The sequence below is a fragment of the Babylonia areolata genome, chromosome 2 (assembly GCF_041734735.1).
Source record: "Babylonia areolata isolate BAREFJ2019XMU chromosome 2, ASM4173473v1, whole genome shotgun sequence".
NCBI lineage: Eukaryota > Metazoa > Mollusca > Gastropoda > Neogastropoda > Buccinidae > Babylonia > Babylonia areolata.
Window position 1 is genome coordinate 62,011,509 of NC_134877.1, and position 24,807 is coordinate 62,036,315.

Genomic DNA, 24,807 nt, shown 5'->3' on the forward strand with positions numbered 1-24,807 from the left:
CGCTGTTCATAGAACTAGTGTTGGTTGGACAGTCCGGCTTTTGTTGGTCACCGACCAGCGCTTGTAGTGGTATAATTGGGAGCTGGCTTCTTGCTTCACTTCACTCAACAACTTCTGCTGCCCACATTGGACATCCACCCATCCACTTCACTGGGCTGTTAACGTGCTTGGCTGACTGACTGACTGACTGACTCTCGTTCATCATTTAAGGACTTGGACACTTCCATCAGCTGTTTGCCGAAGAACGCTTACTGAGAAAGACTGTTGCTTGGTGAATGAAGCTGGAAAAGTATCTTTGGAGAAGTTTTCGTCGTCTTTTTTAAGATTTTTAGTATACATGTGGACAACTCACTGGAAACTGACTCACGACTCGGACGTTATAATTATTTGAAAACTTGCTTGAATTTGGACACTGCAACACATGAAAGTTGTTGAAAGTGTTTGTGTCTGTGTGTTTTCTTTGCTGCTTGAATTTGGACACTCAGTGGAGCACATGAAAGTTGTTGAAAGTGTTTGTGTGTTTTCTTTGCTGGACTGATGTGTATCGTCATAGCAGTGTCGAAGTCTGGAACGTGTGGTGACTAAGGCATTTCTTCGATGATTGTTTCATGAACGGATTTAGAACAGTCTGCTTGATCACAACATTTTAAAACATTTTGGATTTCATAAATAATTTTGCTCCTGCTAAAGAAAGGGATCGATGTTCTGTGTTCAACTTATAACTAGGAAAGCAACAATTTAAAACCTATTGTAAAAGATGTGTGTTTTGGGCAAAAGATCCTGTATCCTGGGTGTGTGTGGAAAGGACAAATTTATTTTCTAAAAACGAAACAAAAGAAACCTAAAGAAAACCTTCGTGCATGATGTTTGCTATGCATTATGTTATCGTAAAAGTCCACACAGTACTGTCGTAATTTCAGACGTTTGGACACAAAGACAAAACGAAACAAAACCAAATCCTTGACGCTCTGTGTGAAGGAGCCCCAAAGTGAACGTGATGCATCCACAGACCTCCCCTCACAACGGCTTCTTCTCGGGGCCAGCAGCAGGGGTCACCGGCCTCTACTCCTTCCCCCCATCCCCCATCTCCACCTCACACCTCCACCACCCGCTCCACCACCCCCACCTCCACCCTCCCCACTCCCACTCCCACGCCAGTCTGCTCAACAACAACAACAACAACAACAGCATCATCAGCAGCAGCAACAGCATAAGCAGTAGCAGCAGCAACAACATCATCAACAACCTCAACATCAACAACAACAACTCCATGAGTCCACCCTCTCTCACTTCCTCGCCGTCTTCAGAGCGACACACCTCTCCGCCGTCCACGCTGACGTCACAGTCGTCAACGTCATCGTCCTCCTCTACCTCGTTCCGCATCGACGACATACTGGGCAAGACCACCCTGGCCAAGCCCACCCCCATCCACCCCACGGCAGCAACAGCGTCGGCAGCAGCGGCGGCGGCAGTGGCAGCAGCAGCAGCTTCCCTGTCTTCGGGGGGCTCCCTGGGGGGCGCGGGGGGCGGGCCTGGGGGTCTGGGGGGTCTCCACCCTCAGGCGGCCTTGTCGGCGTCCTCGGCTGTCTTCAAGCCTCTGACACTGTACGAGTCCGGGCTGATGAGCCCCGGGTACCTGGCTCCCCACGTCCACCCGTTGAGCGCCTACCCGACGGCGGCCCTCTACGCCTTGCCCTACGCAACCCGTCCTGGTGACCACTACGCCCTCCTTGAGCGGCACTCTGCGCTGGCTAAAGGTCAGTGTTCTTTCTCAGCTTCCTTGTTAGGTGTGATAGATGTCGTTTTGTGTGGTTGTGGTGGTTGTCTGAGGACTACGGCTTTAATGATCAGTACTTGTTCAGAAGAAAGGCAATAATCATAGTGTGGTGGTTTCTGTATTGGTGTGACGTGTCACTCTTTAAATGTCTGGATGTTTCTCTCTGTGTGTGTGTGTGTGTGTGTGAGTGTGAGTGTGTGTTCTCTGCCAGTCTTTCTCTATATATCTAACCACCTATATCATGTATGCATATCAGTCTGCATGTATATATGTATGTATATATCTATATATATATCCATCTGTCTGAGAGAGAGAGAGAGAGAGAGAGAGAGAGAGAGAGAGAGAGAGAGATTATTCCTGTTTCCGTCTGTGCACACGAAGAGCATCATTGCTTTAGTGATCTCAGTTAAGTAATGTCTGCCTCTCCTGTGACGCCTCCTTGAGCTACTGAAACTGAAACTGTCTCTGCTGAACTTACTTGCTGTGTGTTAACTTTCTGCTGATCTGACGTTTAGAAAGCGTTATGAAATGGTTGAGAGGCTGTAATTCTCTTTCTGCCAGATCATTTATTTTCTAGCCTTTTTATTTTTTGTAATAAATTGATCAAAGGACCGTTGGATAATACTCCTCTGTGTCTGTCTGTCTGTCTGTCTGTCTGTGTCTGTCTGTCTGTCTGTCTTTGTATCTATCTGTCTCTATCTCTATGCGATTTCGAAAGGGATAATTTCAACAGCAACAATAATTGCACCCCAACTTTATTTTTTGTTCTTACTCAGTAAGAAGTGTGAACACACGTAAATAAAACAAAAACAAAGAGAAACAACCAATCAAAACAAAACACCAAAAAACAACTATTAAAAAAGTTTTTAAAAGCGTAACATATACCTACGCGCACGAACATAATTTTTATGGTACAGTTTTCCCAACCCGTTGTCGCCAACAACAGATTGAAATCAACTGATACAGGCAAACTAAAACATGTAATTAACTGATACAAGCAAAATAAGCTGGAATCACAATATCCGTACTTTGTGTGTGTGTGTGTGTGTGAGAGAGAGAGAGAGAGAGAGAGAGAGAGAGAGACAGAGAGAGAGAGAGAGAGAGAGAGAGAGAGAGAGAGAGAGAGAGAACTAGCTCAAACTCGAATGTTTTGTTGAGGGTAAAAGCGTCGGATAAAAGCTTTTTTTTCCACCGCGCCTTAATATATATATATATATATATATATATATATATATTTTTTTTTTTTTTTTTTTTTTAGGAGAAGAAAAATCGAAGTGGAAAGAAAAAAAAAACAAAAAAAAACACGGGGGGGGGGGGGGGGGGGGGGAATGTAGGAGGAAGAAGGAGCAAAAAATTGACAACAAATAGATTAATAAAAGAAAATAAAAGAAAGGAAGAATGAGAGAAAGAAAGAAAAACACCATGAACTTGTTAAGATCCTAATCAAAACTTGAGATTGAGAAACAATATAATTAAATATGTTATATATATATATATATATATATATATATATATATATGTGTGTGTGTGTGTGTGTGTGTGTGTGTGTGTGTGTGTGTGTGTATTTTTTTTTAATTCTTCTCTCTTCTCTCTGAACCACATTCTTCCATTCATGGTTTGTTGACTGTTATTATTATTATTATTATTATTACTATCATTATCATTATCATCATTATCATCATCGTTATTATTATTATTATTTCTATTGTAATTCTTGTCATTTTTAGCAATTGTAATAGTAGTAGTAGTAGTAGTAGTAGTATCATTAAAGAAAAGAAAAGAACAAAAAGAAATAGAAACATGATAATAATGATAACGATAACAACAGCTTCTGCTGATAGTGTGTCAATGATTTTGACAGTCACCACGTACACAGACAATCGCGATAGAAATAAACTTGAGAAGAGGATGAACACATCTGAATAAGAAGACGACACCAGAAATGTGGCTTTGGGCATGGTTACTCTATCAACAACAAAAAGGCAAGAGAACAAAATATCTCTCTACCTACCTATCTACCTATCCGCTTATCTATCTATCTATCTGTCTATCTATCTATCTATCTATCTATCCATATCTATATATCTAACAAAAAGGGCAAGAGAACAAATTAATTAAGACACTTAAGTCCCAGAACGCCACTTGGTGAACGTATAGATTTATCTGTTTTATCTGTTTTTCTATCTATCTATATCTATCTAACGAAAAAGGCAAGAAAACAAAAGAAGACACTTACCTCCCAGAACGCCACTTGGTGAACGTATAGGTCTATCTATCTATCTATCTATCTATCTCTATCTATCTATATCTATCTATCACCATATATATAATCTCAAAACAACTCAGTTCAGCTGAAGCAGTTTCCAAAATGAAGTATGCTGCATGCTCTTGCGTCTTTTCTCTCTTCCTTTCCGCTCATTCCTTTTCATTTTGTTCCAGTTCCTCACTTTGAAAAAGTAATAATTATTTGAAAAGTAATAATTATTTATTACTAATCAAACAGCCTGAGCACAGCCAGTTGGGATCGAGGTGTCATATCATAAGTGAAAGTCCTTTTTGTTGTTGTTATGTTTTGTGGTCCTTGTTTCGCTGCTGTTGTTGTCTTTTTGAATTGTTTTTGTTTTGTTTTGTTTTGTTTTGATTTTGTGTGTGTTGTTTTCTTCCTCTGTGAAAATACCCTTGCATATTATTACAATGGTTGAGTAATATAAAAAGAAAAAAAATTGTGACATGAAAATGTCATGGTGATGATGTGAAAGGTGAAAATACAACCTTCAATCCAAGATTGCTATGGGGGAAAAAAAAAGAAAAAGAAAAGAAAAAAAAGAGTATAGAACATGAGAAACATGTGGGTGTTGTTTTTTTTTTCATGGGGATGAAGAGAAATGGGCAGCTCTAGACAAAATGTGGTGCGTTACAGTATAAGACGGACTTCTTTATTTTTTAATTTTTATTCGTTTTGGAAGGGGGTGGGGTGTGTGATTTTTTTCTTTTCCTTTTTTTTTCTCACTGTGTGTGTGTGTGTGTGTGTGTGTGTGTGTGTGTTGTACATATATATTTCTTTAATTTATTTGTTCAGAAAGTAGGCACAAAACTCATGCACTGAGTTTCAAGGCATGGTTCATAAAAAAATAAAAAAAATGATTATAGTATATGGTGTCAGTAATCAATTAAACACGTTAGCCAGAACAAATGAAACAGTACATCACAGAACAGCAGCAAACTCAGAGCTGATGAATGGTGTGCGCAAATACTGGTTATGAAAAAAAAATGTTAAAAGAAAAAAAAAAAAGATTTATTCATGCGACGGCCGAGGAACTATGATAAGCTTAAAGCAAAGAAAATTTGCAAATGCATGATATTGGATACATGCAAGTATGCAGCCATTATATCAATATCGTTTTCAAACACACGTGGTCATATGTGCAGATGTCACAGTCACTTTTATTTTTTATTTTATTATTATTATTATAATTATTATTTTATAATTGCCTGATATTTGAACAGCAAACACAGAAACAAACAAACAAACAAAAAACTAAAAACAAAACAAAAAAAGGAGGGGATAAGAGAATAAAATGAGAGAGTGAGAAAAATATTTTGTTTTCGAAACAAAAGACATCAAATATAATTGTGTGCAGTAAACTAGTGTACACTGAATTTCGGCACAGCACTGCATGAGTCCTTCAATGTAATTTCTACATTAGATAGTGCAGAGATGTTTTCTGCTTTTTTGTTGTTGTTGTTGTTGTTGTTGTTGCGTATATGCTTTGTATCATTGTTTAATGTGTTATTGATTCATAAAAAAACAAAAACAAAAAAAACCCACACAAACACACACACAAAAAACAACAACAAAACACACACACACACACACACACACACACACACACACACACACACACATAAATATATATATATATATATATATATATATATATATATATATATATATATACACAAAACCAACAAGAGCATAAAATGACCACAATGGAGAATCAAATCACAATTATTGAAATATATAACAAACTGTAATGATTTGTTGAACAGGGAAATAAAACCTATAACAAAACGACAATGAAAACGACAGTATACAGTTCGGGTAATTAAAAAAATAAAAAAAAATAATAACTTAGGAAGCATTAATTCTATTACATTGAGGAAGGCCTCCTAGTTAGATCTGTCTGACGTCTTAAGATGGACATTTTCTTGCCGTACTTTGTCTTCAGCGTTTGTGATGGTATGTCAGTGTTTTTAAAATGACTTAGTGTATTTGTGTAAATGTGTGTAGTAATGTCATTTATATAACTGCATTTACATACCACATAAAGCAATCAGTCAATGAGTGTTATGTTCACATTATGAATGGACACACTAGTATGTTTGGGTTATTCCCTTCTTTCCTCAATTACATATGTATGTGCCCACATATATGCCAGTCCATCACTTGATTATACGCATACAAAGAAAAAAATAACAAAATACAAAAACCAGAAAAAACAAAAAACAAAAAAACCCCCAAAAAAACACACGTCCTTATTGGCTGCCTTCTGTAAACCAGGAGAATTAATTCAGCCCCATCCTCTTCACGCGCTTCCCGAATTTATATTTTGTATTTGATTACACGGACAACAATAAATGAAATGAGAAAAAGGAAAAACCTATTAAAACAATAACAAAACAACAACAACAACAAAACAACAACAAAACAACAAAAAAAAACGCCAAAAAAAGACAAACCCAACAAAAACAACAAAACCCCATAAAAACGGAATGCACAATTATGCCGAAAAAATAAGGATAAAAAAACTGGATGGTAATTACTTTTGTTAGCTGACCAAGAATGGACATCTTCGTTCGAGTAATATTAGTAGGAAGCCTACTAGTAGTTGTCCCAGCTTGTTGTATTTAACTGTGGTAGCAGTAGTACTTACTCTTGCTCTTCACTCACTTATTTTTGTTTCGAACTATTTTTTAAGTGCTTCCTTTTATTGTTGTTGGTGTTCACCATCACGTACTATTCAGTATAGAAATTTAGATTATTTATAGTGAATGGATATCTTCGCAAGACTGTGAATGCATTAACGTTCGAGTTTTGAAATTTCAGTCTTTGGTGATCATGAAAATAAGTACAGTATCATGTTTGGAGTGGAGGTGCCTTTCTTTCTTTCGCTCCCCCCCCCCTCCCCCTTCGTTGTATTGTAGATGCAAAGGTGTATAAACATTGCGATATATCATTGCTATTGTTGTTGTTCTCCTGCTGTTGTTGTTATTCCACTACTACTACTACTACTACTGGTGCTGCTACTGCTGCTACTACGGCGACTACTACTACTACTACTACTACTACTACTACTTCGCTTGAACAGGAAAGGCCTTCATAGCAGCGAGTTGCACATTATTTTTAAAGACAATTTTCCTCATTCTTTTGTTTTGGCCTGTAAACAAATGGAATATATACACGCACATAAATGAGTGAATGAACAGATAAGTGAATAAATGCATAAAGATAAATGAATGAATAAGTAAGCAAATAGATAGATAAATAAATAAATAAATAAATAAATAATCACTTGATTTCACACACACACACACGCACACACACACACACACACACACACACACACATACATGCACACACACCGCACGCATTCATACACAAATATAACTGTGCAAATAAACACTTGCTATGCGAGCACATTAACTTTCAAATAGTTTCTATGGTCGGCAGCGTATCAAGTAGAATCCATTCATTCAGTCATGCTGGATATCAGTTTTCCATGTGCTACTTTCAAGATAAAAATACTTATTTTCTATTACAAAAAAACAAAAACAAAAAAAACAACACCATAATGACAGACAGCCGACAAAACAAAACGCAAAGTCTCTTTTTCGACTGCAGAATAATTATGTGAGGCTAAAGTGTGCATTTCGGTTTAATTGAAATAAAAAAAGAGAACGCCGCACATGAGCTTACAACATACAACTAGTTGACAGGTGATGATGATCAATATAAAACAAAGCCTGATGAAGTCAGAACATAAACTAAACATGACTAAAATCGTTGTCCATTAATTTAGAAACAAACAGACTACTATGAATCGTGTATAAATGACACGCACACACACACACACACACACACACACACACACACACACACACACGCACGCACGCACGCGCGCGCGCGCGAAAGGGTGGGGAGGTGGAGGAAGTGAAAGGTACAGGTGGGGGTGGTGGGGTAGTGGGGGAGAGGGAGTGGGGGGAATGGGGGGGCGGGGGGGGGGGGGCAGAGAAGGAAAAAATGGAAAGGAAAACATAGAACCAAACGAAAATGGCATTGGTATGCACGTGTGGATTTTTATTTTATTTTTTTTATTTAAAAAATGTATATACATAGATGGACTATTATGGAATGATATATGTGAAATACAACTATTAATGATAATATATAAAATCTAAAAAAGACTGAAGGTGACGAATGATAGTGACTTGGGAATGATTTTCAAGCAATGAAAAATATTAATCATTGTTCTGTTTTACGTTGGAACACGTGAGAAAGTATTCTGATGAGCAGTGTGGTCTTGTCCAGTTGTCTGTTTATATAGTTTATTCATAGCTTTTAATATTTCATATCTTTTCGATATCTTGTCTGTGAACTACCTGCTTACGGAACAAAACTACAAGAAAAAGAACAAGTACCCAAAGAAAGAAAGAAACAAACACACAAAGAGCAGTTAAACACAATGAATGAATACGTAAACAAATAAACAAAGAAATTAAAATAAAAGACTTTCTCCCCTTTCTTTATTATTTGTTTTATTTTCGCGGAAGAAGAGGAGGTAGTACATAACTGTTATTTAAAAAAAAAAAAAAGGTTTGTTTTATAACATTTAAAATACGAAAATTCCTATCCACGAAAATAGTCATTTTTATTCTATGATTTTTCGTGTGTTTAGATGTGTGTGTGCCTCTTTTGAAAAAAACAGGTATGTGGCCTTGTAGTAAATTATTTCTGAGTTCTAAATTCTCTGTCTGTCTGTCTGTCTCTCTCTCTACCCCCTCTCTCTCTCTGTTTCTCTGTCTCACTCACACACACACACACACACACACACACACACACACACACACACACACACACACACACACTCGTGCTGTTGCATAAGTACACACAAGCAACATCGACAGCCGTTATATTTGAACCCCCCCACCCACCCACGACCTCCCCCCCCACCCCTTACCCCCTCCCCCCACCCCCTCAAAAAAGAAAAGTGTAGCTCAAAAGATAACCACAGTTTAATGCTCTTTGCTCTGTGTTACCCATCTGTGGGCAACATACATACTTCTTGTTTCAGAAGCTTATCTTGCTCCGTCCATAAACTGTGCCAACAACAACAATAACAGCGGCAGTAACAGCAGCAGCAGCAGCAACAACAACATAATGCTAATAATAATAATAATGATAATAATAATAATAGTGATAATGGTAAAGATCAAATTTCTCAATCTTTAAAGATATGTGGAGTGATGGCCTAGAGGTAACGCGTCCGCTTAGGAAACGAGAGAATCTGAGCGCGCTGGTTCGAATCACGGCTCAGCCGCCGATATTTTCTCTCCCGCCACTAGACCTTGAGTGGTGGTCTGGACGCTAGTCATTCGGATGAGACGATAAACCGAGGTCCCGTGTGCAGCATGCACTTAGCGCACGTAAAAGAACCCACGGCAACAAAAGGGTTGTTCCTGGCAAAATTCTGTAGAAAAATCCACTTCGATAGGAAAAGCAAATAAAACCGCACGCAGGAAAAAATATTTAAAAAAATGGGTGGTGCTGTAGTGTAGCGACGTGCTCTCCCTGGGGAGAGCAGCCCGAATTTCACACAGAGAAATCTGTCGTGATAAAAAGAAATACAAATACAAATACAAACAAATAGCCCACAGCCACATTCCCTTGGCTGATGCCCTTGAGCGTTCAACAAAAGAACGTCCCGAGCAATCGGGGCAAATGAAGGGGAACGAGTCACAGAGAGAGAGATAGATCCCACTCTGGTTCCTGCATGCAGACTGAAATGTCCCTGCTTGGCACCCCTAAGAGTAAGAGACGCTTGAGAGGGATGATGATTACCTTTCTTTTGGCCCTTGGCCCTCTCCCTCATAAATCAAAAGCAGTTCTTTCGTCAACTCTCCAATGTCCTCTTGCAGGGGGTGAAGTGGAGTGCTAGAGCAGTTGGAGTGCCTATGCATTCAAAGTCCCCCCTCAGGAATTCATGAACAGGGGAAGAAAAATATTTTGGCACAGTCTGATATCATTTCTGTTTTATTTGGTTTGCTCCATTGTTTGCAACACTCCTTTGGCCTTGTTGTTTGTGATCCGTTTATGTATGGTCGGAAGGGTATGTTTTCTTTTCTCTTTTCCTTTTTTTTTTTTTTTTTTTTTTTTTGTATTCCTTTTTATTTTGTGATAGTGATTACGAGCTTGTAAAAGCATATAGGGGAGGTAGCATTTGTTTTGCCTATGGTATTAATATTTGTCAATATTTAGTGTGTGTGTGTGTGTGTGTGTGTGTGTGTGACAGAGAGAGAGACAGAGAGACAGAGAGAAATTACGCGTGCTACATGAATTAATGCGTGTATGAGAGAGAGAGAGAGAGAGAGAGAGAGAGAGAGAGAGAGAGAGAGAGAGATTACGCGCGCTGCATGAATTAATGCGTGTATGGGAGGGGGAGGGGGGGGGGAAGAGAGAGAGAGAGAGAGAGAGAGAGAGAGAGAGAGAGAGAGAGAGAGAGAGAGAAATTACGCGTGCTACATGAATTAATGCGTGTTTGAGAGAGAGAGAGAGAGAGAGAGAGAGAGAGAGAGAGAGAGTGAGAGAGAGAGAGAGAAAATACGCGCGCTGCATGAATTAACGCGTGTATGAGAGAGAGAGAGAGAGAGAGAGAGAGAGAGAGAGAGAGAGAGAGAGAGAGAGAGAGAGAGAGAGAAATTACGCGTGCTACATGAATTAATGCGTGTATGAGAGAGACAGAGAGAGAGAGAGAGAGAGAGAGAGAGAGAGAGAGAGATTACGCGTGCTGCATGAATTAATGCGTGTATGGGAGAGAGAGAGAGAGAGAGAGAGAGAGAGAGAGAGAGAGAGAGAGAGAGAGAGAGAGATTGTTTTTTTCCCCCCTCCATAAAACTCACAACAGCTGTTCAACACCCGTATCGTTAACGATCGTTAGCGATGCCGTGATACAGCCAGTGCACAGTGTCACGAAAATCGTCGTCTTCTGTTTCGTTTGTTCAGCAGTATGCACGTGCTTTTCGCAGAATTGAAATTAACACAACACTGCACAGTCCAAACAAAGGTGTGGTTGGTTTGCTGTAAAAAACACAACAACCGGTAATCTATCTATCTATATTTAAAAAAAAAAAAAAAAAAAAAATATATATATATATATATATATATATATATATAGAGAGAGAGAGAGAGAGAGAGAGAGATTATTAGAAACACTGCATTGCTTTCATGAATTCGTGAAATGTTATCCATAAATCAAAATTGATATTCCGACGCTGACGTTCACACCTGATTGGTTGGTTGTCGTGGATTGTAACTCACACATAAACAATGAGGAACAACAGCAAAGACACGATAAAAGAAAAAGGGGGGAAAAAAAAGAAGAAGAAAAAAAAAGTTGAAGCATCACCTACCATCAAAAGATAGGTTTGGTGGTGCCTTTCAAAAAGGAAGGTGGCAGAATGGTTAAGACGCTCAGCTGCCAATACAGAGAGTCCGTGAGGGTGTGGGTTCGAATCCCGCTCTCGCCCTTTCTCCTAAGTTTGACTGGAAAATCAAACTGAGCGTCTAGTCTTTCGGATGAGACGATAAACCGAGGTCCCGTGTGCAGCACGCACTTGGCGCACTGAAAAAGAACCCATGGCAATGAGAGTGTTGTCCTTTGGCGAAATTACGTAAAATGAAATCCACTTTCATAGGTACACAAATATGTAAGCATGCACTCAAGGCCTGACTAAGCGCGTTGGGTTATGCTGCTGGTCAGGCATCTGCTCAACAGATGTGGTGTAGCGTGTATGGATTTGTCCGAACGCAGTGACGCCTCCTTGAGAAAGTGAAACTGAAACTGAAAACTTTCAAAAAGCTGTAAGAAATTTCGACAGAGAGAGAGAGAGAGAGAGAGAGAGAGAGAGAGAGAGAGAGAGAGAGAATTGAACTGAACAAACTGAATAAATTCCATATTCTGAGGGTAATAGAGTCAGCAAGACAATGTTTGTTTTTTCGTTTTCTTTTTTTTTTTTTTCCAATTCAGCCCTTCCAGACAGCATGCACAGTTTCAGTTTCAGTAGCTCAAGGAGGCGTCATTGCGTTCGGACAAATCCATATACGCTACGCCACATCTGCCAAGCAGATGCCTGATCAGCAGCGTAACCCAACGCGCTTAGTCAGGCCTTGAGAAAAAAGAAAAGGAAAAAAAAAACAAGAGAGGCAAGGCCTTCAAGACTCACTTGTGATACACTTTAAAAAAAAAAATCCAAGCTTTTTATGTATTGAGTATAATTTCAAAATGTAATGTTTAAGATGAGAAAGATCAGTTTAAAGCAAATTAAGTCCCCTAGCATTAATTGCGGTGTAATTTCCCTTTTTAACTATCTGCACCAAAACGTTTGCAAAATAAATAAAACTTCCATGCTTAGCAAAAGAAGTTCCTGTTTGAACAAAAAATTATAATAATGACTGCTCTTGTTGTTGGGTCGGAATATCAGATCAAAGTGCCAAGTTTAGAGAATAAAAAAAATATAAATATAACAGTAAATGCAGTTTGCATATAATTAGGCTTCTTTTTTTATTTTTTTGTGCCCATCCCAGAGGTGCAATATTGTTTTAAACAAGATGACTGGAAAGAACTGAATTTTTCCTATTTTTATGCCTAATTTGGTGTCAACTGACAAAGTATGTGCAGAGAAAATGTCAATTTTAATGTTTACCACGGACACACAGACACAGACACACAGACACACGGACACACACACACACACACACACACACACACACACACACACACACACACACACACAGACAACCGAACACCGGGTTAAAACATAGACTCACTTTGTTTACACAAGTGAGTCAAAAAGGAAAACAAAAAGAAGAAAAACAGAGTTGAAGCGTCACCTACCATCAAAAGACAGGCTTGGTGGTTTGCCTTTCAAAAAGCTGTAAGAAATTTCGACAGAGAGAGAGAGAGAGAGAGAGAGAGAGAGAGAGAGAATTGAACTGAACAAACTGAATAAATTCCATATTCTGAGGGTAATAGAGTCAGCAAGACAATGTTTGTTTCTTCGTTTTTGTTTTTTTTTTCTTTTTTTTTTTTTTTTTTCCAATTCAGCCCTTCCAGACAGCATGCACAGTTTCAGTTTCAGTTTCAGTGGCTCAAGGAGGCGTCACTGCGTTCGGACAAATCCATATACGCTACGCCACATCTGCCAAGCAGATGCCTGACCAGCAGCGTAACCCAACGCGCTTAGTCAGGCCTTGAGAAAAAAAGAAAAAGAAAAGAAAAAAAAAAGCATGCACAAGATAACCATGGTTACAAGAATGGTAATGTGGCATAAATTAACAACACTACACAGCTAGAGGACAATGAGAGGGGAGCGAAATTAAGGGGCAGAGAGAGAGAGAGAGAGAGAGAGAGAGAGAGAGACATTGAGCACTGAACACTGAATGATCTTAATGACTTAAGCCAGTAGCCCATATCATAACAGACAACAAAGTAACTGTTAGTATGGATAGTGAATACCAGTATTAAAGAGAGAGAGAGAGAGAGAGAGAGAGAGAGACATTGAGCACTGAACACTGAATGATCTTAATGACTTAAGCCAACAGCCCATATCATAACGGACAACAAAAAATAATAACTGTTAGTATGGATAGTGAATACCAGTATTAAAGAGAGAGAGAGAGAGAGAGAGAGAGAGAGAGAGAGAGAGAGAGAGAGAGAGAGAGAGAGACACTTTGACTCTTTACTGTCATTAGCTTAACAGCCCATGTGACAGGGGGGTGCAGGGGAAGTTACAGTGTCGTTTTATCCAATCATTTGAAAAAGTAAAACAAAACAAAACAAAAACAAAAACTAACGCACCTAATGTTGAGAGAGAGAGAGACGCTTTGACGCTTTGATATTTTATTGTCATTACCTGCATAGGTCTATTGACAAGGGGGTGATAGGGTTAATTCTTATGTCACCACAAGTACCATACCACACTCTGCTTAATCCATCAAAACAAAACAAAACATGTAAACAAAGAAAAACAAAACAGCTTTTATCGAAATGCAACATCCTTACAGTATGGAAGCAACAAACATTAAAAAAGAAACAAAAACAAAACCCAAAGACAAAAACACCATTACTCGACCATCCATTCTATCAACGATACTGTTCAATGTTACCTTATTATCTGGCTTACAGTCTGTACATAAGATAGTAGACATTATACATTATTATCCCCTCATGAGAGAGAGAGAGAGAGAGAGAGAGAGAGAGAGAGAGAGAGCACTAACAACCAACGCCAAACAACAAGGGAAGAGAAAAAAACAACAAACCACACACACACACACCAAAAAACACTACGATGCAGAGCCGAACAACCCACACGAAAAATAGATCGGGTCCTCAGGATTTTCTGACAGATGCAGAAAAAAACAGCAGACCTTGTTGACATGTTATCAGACACACACACACACACACACACACACACACACACACACACACACACACACACCACAGATGTCTGGAACTAGTTAATGCACCCATACCATACCATACCACCACCACCACCACCACCACCCCCTTAGCCGCATCCATCACCACCCCTATTGACACACTGCCAGACTCGGGACAGGAATAAATGCTCCTGCTATTGCCATTTCCAAGTAGCCAATCATGAGGGCAAGATGGCTAAACAGCGGTCTGATTTCTTCTCGGCGCACTCTGATAGCGGCGGTTTGGGAAGGTGTGTGATGAGAAACAGTAACCCCCACCGAACACACACGCACACGCACACGCACGCACGCACGCACACACACACACACACACACACACACACACACACCACACAAGCACACACACACACACACACACAGACACACACACACACACACACACAGACACACACACACCACGCAAGCACACACACGCACACGCACGCACACATACACACAGACACACACACAGACACACAGACACACACACACACACACACACCACGCAAGCACACACACGCACACACGCACACACACACACACACCACACACACAAGCACGCACACACACACACACACTCTCTCTCTCTCACTATCACACACGCACTGTACACACACACACACACACACACACACACACACACACACACACCACGCAAGCACACACACACACACACACACACACACACACACACACAAGCACGCACACACACACACACACACACACACACTCTCTCTCTCTCTCACTATCACACACACACTGTACACACACACACACACACACACACACACACACACACACACACACACACAAGCACGCACGCACGCATGCACCCCCCCCCCTCCACCACGCACACACTTTCTATGACAGATCTGTGGAGACGTGAACATTGCCACTGAAATGGACACTTCTGCTGCTGCTGCTGCTGCTACTGCTGTGTTGCAGAGTGCAGGAACCGGTGCCGTGAGAGAGAAAATTCTCCGTGGAAATATTGTCGAGGTGGTTTCACTGCTAACAATCAATGTCACATGCAGCGACATGATATAATGAGGGATCCAGAGGCACAATGATTTTTATTTATTTATTTTTTTTAAATAGATAATTTATTTGTCTTATTTTATGTCATTTTATTTTGTTTTGTTATTTCTTTTTTTTTTTTTTACTATTTTATTTTTTGCCGCGCATATTCAAATATATACACACAGACGCACGTGCGCGCGGGTGTGCTCATTCAGGGTAAAGGAGAGAGCGAGTGAGCGAGAGAGGTTCTGCATGGGGTAAGGATTAATGTTATGATTTCGGCTACTAAGTAAATATTCCTACAAAATGTGTGCAACGATGTAATCGTCAATATTAATGTCGCTGTTGTATGTCTGCATTATTTTTCGATATACACAAGTAAGCCCCGAAACAAACAACTGTGTTTTTTTCCCCTTACCATCTTGACACAGTGTAATCTTTGCCACATGCAATAGTGAGCTCCAACAGAATAATCATATTATTGCTGCAAAATCACAAATGTCATTCACAATTCGTTAAACAAAAGTCTTGGGGCGGGGTGGGTGTGTGTGTGTGTGTGTGTGTGTGTGGGGGGGGGGGGGGGGGGGGGGGGGGGGGTCAATGTACTTTTTTTTTCTTCTTCTTTTTTTCTTCTTCTTTTTTTCTTTATGTTCTTTTTAACGGATTAGTTTGCTTGAGTTTGGTTTTCGTTGTTGGTTTTGTTTTGATTTCTGTTTCTAGCCATCATTTTTTTGTTGTTCTTTTTTACTTATTCATTTAGATACACGTACTTATTCATTTAATTTATTTTACTTACTCATTTAGACGTATATATACTTATTCATTTATTTTCTCATTTTACTCAACAATACCGATACCAATGGTCTTCTTTCTCGGCGGCATCAAAATAATTCTTACAGAGAGCGTACATTAGTTTTTGCCGTTTGAGACCAAAATTCCAAAGTGTACGCATCACAGTCATGTAAAACCGACCGCAATCGTGTTGGAACGAAAGCCGCTGACACAGGACTGGCTGGAATTAATAGAGAAGTTCAGGTTTCTAGTCTTCCCCTTGATGTTGACATTGTGTTCGGAAAGTTGTTTGTGGCAATGGCCTCTTATCTCCAATCTAACGTTATTGTTTGTGATTTTGGTGATGGAGGGTGGCGCTAATTCCGTTTGCATTGGGTTCTCTCTCTCTCCTCTCTCTCTCTCTCTCTCTCTGTGTGTGTGTGTGTGTGTGTGTGTGTGTGTGTGTGTGTGTGTGTGTGTGTGTGTGTGTTCTAAGCCGTGCTTCTCAGTTACAAATTGCAGTCGAGACAAGTTCGTTGTTAACACGTCCGCTCATTATTGATCTAGTGTGCAAGCATGGAACAGAGATGGAGAATGAAAGAAAGGAGAAAGCAAAGGAAAGACAGAGAAAGAGAGAGAGAGAGATCATTAATTTTGTGTTCCATCATAACCGATTATCTGGGTAAATGTCTAACTTAGCTAAATAGGGGAGTAATCCACACAAGAGAGCTTCAACATCCACAACAGCGGTAATGATAATAATAATAATGATAATGATGATGATGATAATAATAATAATAGTGATAATGATGATGGTGATAAGAATGATAATTATACACAGAAGAAGAGGAAGAAGCAGAAGAAGAATGGTGATGATGATGATGATGACGATGATGATAAGAACAAGAACAAGACTACTCCCGCTACTACTACTACTGCTGCTATTACTACTACTAATCACAATAATAATGGAATTATTTTCGCTGTCTATGCCTTCATTCATTCGTTTACTTACTTACTTATTAAGTTGTGTGTTTTCAGATGAAAACAAGAAAACGGACTCAGAGAGTAAGGTCCAAGAGTCATTGTAAAAACAAATATTGAAGGGGGAAAAAAAACCTGTTAGGGTTTGGTTGCTCTGCTATTTATGTGCACACGTTCGATGTGCTTTCTGGTATATGGAAAAAGGAGGACCGTCTGAACTTAATGGATGAATATACATACATACACACACACACACACACACACACACACACACACACACACACACACACACACACACACATATATATTTTTTGTTTTTGTTTTTGTTTTTTTTTTGGTTTTTTTTGTTAAAGAGGAATTTTTCCCTGAGATCCAGTGAGCTTTTCGGCATTATTTTCTTCCAACTCTTTTTCCTCCAATACATCTATCGATGTGTTGTCACTGTTGATGCTATTCCTGCCACTGCGAGAGAGAGAGAGAGAGAGAGAGAGAGAGAGAGAGAGAGAGAGAGAGAGAGATTAAACCCATCTTGATAATTTATGATGTACCAACAGTTAGACTTTATAACTAACCCCGAAACGTTTAACACTTCTGTCATCCGCGGCCCCCAACCCCACCCACACACCCCACCCTCACCACCCTACCCCCCCCCCCCCACCCCCCTCCCCATACTCCACCAACCAATAGGTCATCTACGTTTTATAATCCTGGTCAAATTTCAAGATCCACAAAATGTTCTCATCGGTTTAACACCACCGCGGACAAGACGAAGTAGCGGTGAAGCAGGCAATTTGGGGGGGGGGTTGGGGGGTGGTGGGGTGGGGGTGGGGGGCATGTCAAGAGTGTTACCAGTGGCTCATATGCTGGTGGTCAAAGGTTGTTCACTGTGGTCTGTGTAACTGTCGTAAACTTCGCTTCCCCCCGGCTCCCCACCCTGTCTCCCGGAAGCTCCGAGTGTAAAACAGAGCGCGAAACAAATAGAACCGAACTTTCAAGGGGGTGCTTGTCAGCCTGTTCACCGGCTTTTGACCACAGGAATTATAAAGGTGGAGATCTAGGGGGGTCTGTGTGTGTGTGTGTGTGTGTGTGTGTGTGTGTGTGGAACTGTCACACGAGCTGAGGCAGGTGTTTCACTGTGGAGGGGGAGTTTTTGGAGGGCTGTGTATGTATGTGGGTGAAATTATTTCGTAACTGTCTTCATTTCAATAGCTCCTTTCTCGTTTTGGGGATTGTTATCGATCGTAAAGTGCTTGGTCGTGGTCATGATGATATTATGATGATGATGATGATGATGATGACTGTTCAATGATATTGTCCGTCTTGGTCAGCTATGTAGTATGTACATCCTAAACAAATATTGATTTAGAAAAAAAAAAAAAAAAAAAAAAAAAATTGAGATGGACTAGATTTGTTCATGCACTCTGCGCCGATAGAATTTAATCCTCACAAGACGAATGCTCAAAAGACGACTACTCACAATACGAATTCTCTCTCTCTCTCTCTCTCTCTCTCTCTCTCTCTCTCTCTCTCTTTGTCTGTCTGTCTCTCTGTCTGTCTCACACACACACACTTAGAGGACATACTATATGTCTCTGTCTGTTTGTCTGTCTATCTCTCTCTCCCCAAAATACGAAATGTCCAATATATAAATCTTCAATAGAAGACGAAATTAGATTTGTATTTTCTTGTCCTGGACAGAGTAATATCAGAGAGCAGTTTATACCACACTGGTATACTAAAGACCCATGTTTATTCAAACTGATTGTATTGTCGTCATCAAGAAACGAACGCATTATAAAGCAGTTGGCTGTTTATCTCTACAAAGCATTTAAAAGAAGATGTGCATATGTAGCATACAAATCTGAATACGTTTCTATTGTGTTTATCTACACCCTCTTCTGAGAGACCATGGCCTTATGAATAAACCATCTGAATCAATTCCGTCGATCAGGCAATGTGAAAACCCAAACTTCAGCGACGTCAGGTTGAAATATTCCCATAAAGTCGTCTTGTTTTGACTTGTCTCTGTCTCTATTTTTTTCTGACTCGCTCACTCTCTCCTTCCCTCCCCCCCCCCCCCCACCCCCCCACCCGCACCCCCTCTCTCCCCGGCCTTCATGTGCCCATTGACACATCATGTTTGCACAAAACGGAAAAAAACAAATCCGTATGTCATGGTTCTCAGGGATTTACACCAAATGGGCAGAAAGATAACAGGCAGCCTCATAATACCCATAACAACCCACTTCGCCAAACCGTGTTACAATATTCTCTCTGTTCCTTCATATCCGCTCACTACTATATATTATTATATCAATCAGCGAACGTTGCCGATTCGTAAGAAGTGAATCGAGAGTATGGTGGATTTTTTTTTTCCGATTCTGTTACATATATCTAAAGCTTTTTTTTTTTTTTTTTTTTTGTGTGTGTGTGTGTGTGTGTGTGTGTGTGTGTGTGTGTGTGTGTTGTTTTTTCCGTCTATTGTGAAGTGATTCAGAATACAGTTGACATTATTTCGGAGTCTGTTACATATCGCCAAGTGTTTTTTTTTTTCCCATGTTTGCTAAGTCGAACGGTCGATGATATCCTATTCTGTTCTAATTATGTCATTCTGCGTCTGTGATGCAGTGGGCGGGCGTGTGCTCAGTATTGGGTGTAAATTACAACAAGATGATTAATTAAGTGGTGATTATTGTTCGCGTGTAGAAGCGTTTGACAAACGGATGCGTGAACTACTTGAGGTACGATGAAACTTCATGACGAAATGAATTGAATTAGTTCATGCCATGTTTTGTATCCTTGTTACTCATACAGATGTGTAACATTTTACTGCGTCTATGTGACTCATTTCATTCCCTCTCTCTCTCTCTCTCTCTCTCTCTCTCTCTCTCTCTCTCTCTCTCTCTCTCTCGTATATGTTAAACTACGAGAAAAGTATATATTTAAACAATATAGAAATAGTAACACTCCACCAATTCCATTTTTGTTACAAAATGAAGACAGGTGTGTAATAAGAGATGTAGCTATGTTTATTTACTATGCTTTTCGTTCCAGAGAGGAACTGATGTGAAGTTTAATTTCGAATGTTATAATCAAATTGCGTGACAGAGCAATTATGTTTAAGTTCTATTGAATCTGGTTTTTCCCTCATTTTTTTTTTTTTTCAAAATCATTATCTTTATGTGTACGTGTTCTCATGTGGACAGGCTGGTGGCCTTCACATTAAACTTCCTGCGTTCCTGCGTTCTGTCTCTGTCTGTCTGTGTCTCTGTGTCTGTGTCTCTGTCTGTCTGTCTCTTGTGCATCTTCCATGACTGTACAAATAAATGTTATCATTTTTGCAAAAGGATACGAAACCAACAAACAAGAGCAGTCAAGGAATGATGTGGTTATCTTTTTTTATTATGCACGGTATATCTGAAATAAAGAATTAGACATTTAAAACAAATCTTGGCCACGAATAAATTGGTTACAAATTACTAAGCAAAGAGATCAAAGAAACACGCTTATTAAACTAAGTGATTGAACCTAAAAAAAATTAGTAACCTGTTTCTTGTTCGTCTTCCCTTAACTCTTGTGAAGAGCTGATGGGATGCTCCTGACAGAAGAACTGTTCACCAGGAGCCAGTTGCATTGCTCGGACGGAAGAGCCTGGTATGGTCGTAACCCGCTACTAACTGTGTGTCGTTTGGAACTGACCAATGGCGTAGTTCGGTCAACGTAGGCATTTAGTCACGTGTAACTGTCAAAAAGTTAGAACCAAGCAATGCAACTGTTCACCAGATTCCTCCAGGTCAGATGGCTGTGTGTCAAAGCCTCGGTCTCTGCAGATGGTGTCCCCATCCATTCTGCATAATGTTGTCAGTCCATCGCTTCTTTTTCCCCACTGTCTTCCCCTCAGTCTTCCTTCCTTTACAGTTTCATCATAATCATTGTACTATATTGCATTATATTATCACTCTTTGTCACAGCTGTTTTCCCCAGGGAGAGGACGTCGCGACAGTACAGCGCCACACCCTGTTTTCCTTCTTTTTTTCCGCCTGCAAGTGTAATAGTTTTCCTACCACAGTGGATTTTACTACAGAATTTTCCCAGGGGCAACTATTTTCTTGTCGTGGGTTGTTTGTTTTGGGTGCGCTAAGTGCACGCTTCACACGAGACCTCGGTCTATCGTCTCACCCGAATGACTAGCGTCCGGACCACCACCTAAGGTCAAGTACGTGGAGGGGAATAAAATACTGGCGAGTGTGGCTGGGATTAGATCCCGTCCGCTAAGATTATTCTCTCGCTTGCAAGGTGGACGCGTTACCATTAGTCCACCACTCCACTGTGTAGTAGCGGGAAATAGAATGTGTGCTCTCCAGAAGGTGGGAAGTGGGAGGGGAGCGGGGAGGGCAGGCGGGGGGTGGGGGGTAGAGGAAGAGGAGGAGGACAGACACCCACAGCGGCTACCAGGAGAAGAGAACAGAGACATCTAACTCTAAAGAAGGCGCCGCTGTGTGGAAGTAAGGGGAGGGGAGTATAGAACAGGGAGCAAGTCGGTCTGAGCGTCCCGCTCTGGCGACAGAAAAATGTCCCTCCCGTGTGGTATAAAAAAGGCGGAGATGGAGAGGCAGTCCAGGTTAATGGCGATTCAATGAAGGACCGATCCGCTGCCAGGGAAGCTGCAGGGAGACTTGAAGGGGGTCCACCCATCACTCTGTCTGCACGACGTACACCACATTCTATTCATTGAACACATACCGCCGGGGGAGAGAGGTGGTAGGGGGTTGGGGTTGGGGTTGGAGAGAGGGGGGCCATTTCATAATTGTATTGACAGAACCTACTGCTCAGGAGTATCTGAGGACCAGGATTCCAATTCCACTAATCCCTGATGGGTTTGATGAAGGAGGGGATATGGGTGTGTGTGTGTGTGTGTGTGTGTGAGGGGGGGGGTGAGGGGGGGGAGGGTAGTCCCCTTTGGTCAACACGTGTACAGACCTGTACCTTATCCACCACCCCCCCCCCCCCCCGCCTACAACAGCCTTATGTACACGGGCGGACCCACGAAGCTAATAGATATATACGTCCATGGGACGGACCTCCCACCCGGACAGACATGTACGTCATCCAGGACTCGGCCCTTCCAGCAACGCAGCCTTCACGGAACCAAGACCCCAGCCTTGAATAACTTGACCACCAGTGCTTTTTGCCACCAGGTCGTTACAAACTCAATTCTACAGTACGTACACGCATGTAGAAGATCAACTGCGCACGTTAAAGATCCCGTAACCCACGTCAGCGTTTGGTGACTTTTAATCTAATTTCCAAATGGATGAATAAAGATGTATTGTAGTGTATTTTAGAAACACAAATACGCCAACTATGCAAGTAGCCACCCCAAACGGAATATTACTGTCCACACGGCGGGGTATAAAAACGACCACACAATAGATAAAATCCCACGTGTAGTAACGAGTAGACTCTAGAACAACGTCGCCACGAGAAAGCAAAAGATAAGATATAGAAGAAGAATCTTAATTCCTACGGAGATGGGATCTTTCCTTTCTTTCTGTCTTTTCTATCTTCCTCCCCATCATTTTCTTCTGTCATAATCCTCCTTTCTCACATCTGGAGTCCCAGTCAGAAAAAAATCTCCCGCAGATATATATATATATATATATATATATATATATATATATATATATATATATATATATATATCTACATGATCATACATAGTTCCGCGATTCATTTCAAGATAGTTAATCACTGATCACCAGCCATGTCAACACGCCACCACTAACCAGTGTCTCGTGCAAGCTTCCCTTAGCTTATCCTGTCCACTTACTTATCTTAACCCCGCGCGTGTGGGTGTGTGTGTGTGTTTGTGCTCCCATGTGTGTGGCTGTGAGGTCAAATAGCCCGGTACCCATGCTGAGGGGGGAAACAACGTCATGCTAGCCTCGTGCCGATCACACCTTACTTCCGTTGCCGGTGTAGCCGCACCGGAACTTCGCTCCCCATCAAGTTCATCCCCCAGTAAATGTTTTTGACGGCAAAGTACTTGGGCAAATGAACAGTAAGTGTTTCCGACGGCATCCCATCCTTCTTCCACAACCCCATCGAATTCGCCCCCGCCGCCCTCCCCTGACCCCCCCGGCAACCCCCCTTCGCCCCCCCCCCCCCCCCCCCCCCCCCCCCCCCGACCCTCCAAAACGAAGATGTTACTGATGACATCTTAGTCCACCCGTCCTCCTCCCAACCTTCTCACATGTTTCCTCCTTCCTCCACGACGATTTGTCTCGTTTCTCATTAAATATTGAGGATAACAGGTGGTGTGGTTGGTTCAAATTCCTCGTCATCTAACGCAAACAATATTGGTTTCTAGGCTATTTTAGTTCGTCTGCGACGGGCGCTATAGCCGAGTGGTTAAAAGCGTTGTACTTTCAATCTGAGGGACCTGGGTTCGAATCACGGTGACGGCGCCTGGTGGGTAAAGGGTAGAGATTTTTACGATCTCCCAGGTCAACATATGTGCAGACCTGCTAGTGCCTGAACCCCCTTCGTGTGTAAACGCATGCAGAAGATAAAATACGCACGTTAAAGATCCTGTAATTCATGTCAGCGTTCGGTGGGTTATGGAAGCAAGAACATACCCAGCATGCACACCCCCGAAAGCGGAGTATGACTGCCTACATGGCGGGGTAAAAACGGTCGTGCACGTAAAAGCCCACTCGTGTACATGCGAGTGAACGTGGGAGTTGCAGCCCACGAACGCAGAAGAAGAAGCAGAAGAAGAAGTTCGTCTGCCTTTTATGCATATGGTGCTATGTTTGTTCCAGTCGTGTGTGTGCGAGTGTGTGTGTGTGTGTGTGTGTGTGTGTGTGTGTGTGTGTGTGTGTGTGTGTGTGTGTTAGAGAGAGAGAGCGAGAGAAAGAGAGAGAGAGAGAGAGAGAAAGGGGGCGGGGCGAACAAGAAGAGTATCAGTATCAGTATCAGTAGCTCAAGGAGGCGTCACTGCGTTCGGACAAATCCATATACGCTACACCACATCTGCTAAGCAGATGCCTGACCAGTAGCGTAACCCAACGAGAGAGAGCATTACGTACACGACGCAATCTTTTTTTTTTCGGAATTATAACGGATTTAGCATAACAAGCCCCAAAAAGTGTAATGAAAAACAGGTTGCTTTATTTTAGATAAGTAAAATATTATATTGGTTGTACTCAGCTATTCATGTAAACACTTACATTTTTTTTTTCTTTTCAAGTCATTCGTTGATTCATTCATTCACAGCAACAAACTACAACAAAATACTTAAACTCTGACCGTTGAAGTATATAGCATGTCATCCAGACTCGGAACTGGCCTTTGGAACGAACGTGACAAAAGGGGGGTGGGTGGGGAGAGAGAGAGAGAGAGAGAGAGAGAGAGAGAGAGAGAGAGAGATGGGGGCAGGAGAGAGAGAGATTGGGGCAGGAGAGAGAGAGAGATGGCAGGAGAGAGAGAGATGGGGCAG

At 41.2% G+C, this 24,807-nt stretch overlaps 1 protein-coding gene across 1 annotated transcript in view; it reads left to right on the forward strand.

Annotated features, from left to right (window-relative positions):
- Positions 1-1,270: 1,270 nt before the first annotated feature.
- The window catches only part of LOC143277960 (uncharacterized), a 39,356-nt gene continuing 15,819 nt past the window's right edge, over positions 1,271-24,807 (forward strand). The window contains exon 1 of the mRNA XM_076582945.1: positions 1,271-1,757. Within this exon, the coding sequence (XP_076439060.1) occupies positions 1,271-1,757 (487 nt within the window). The remainder of the gene's footprint in view (positions 1,758-24,807) is intronic.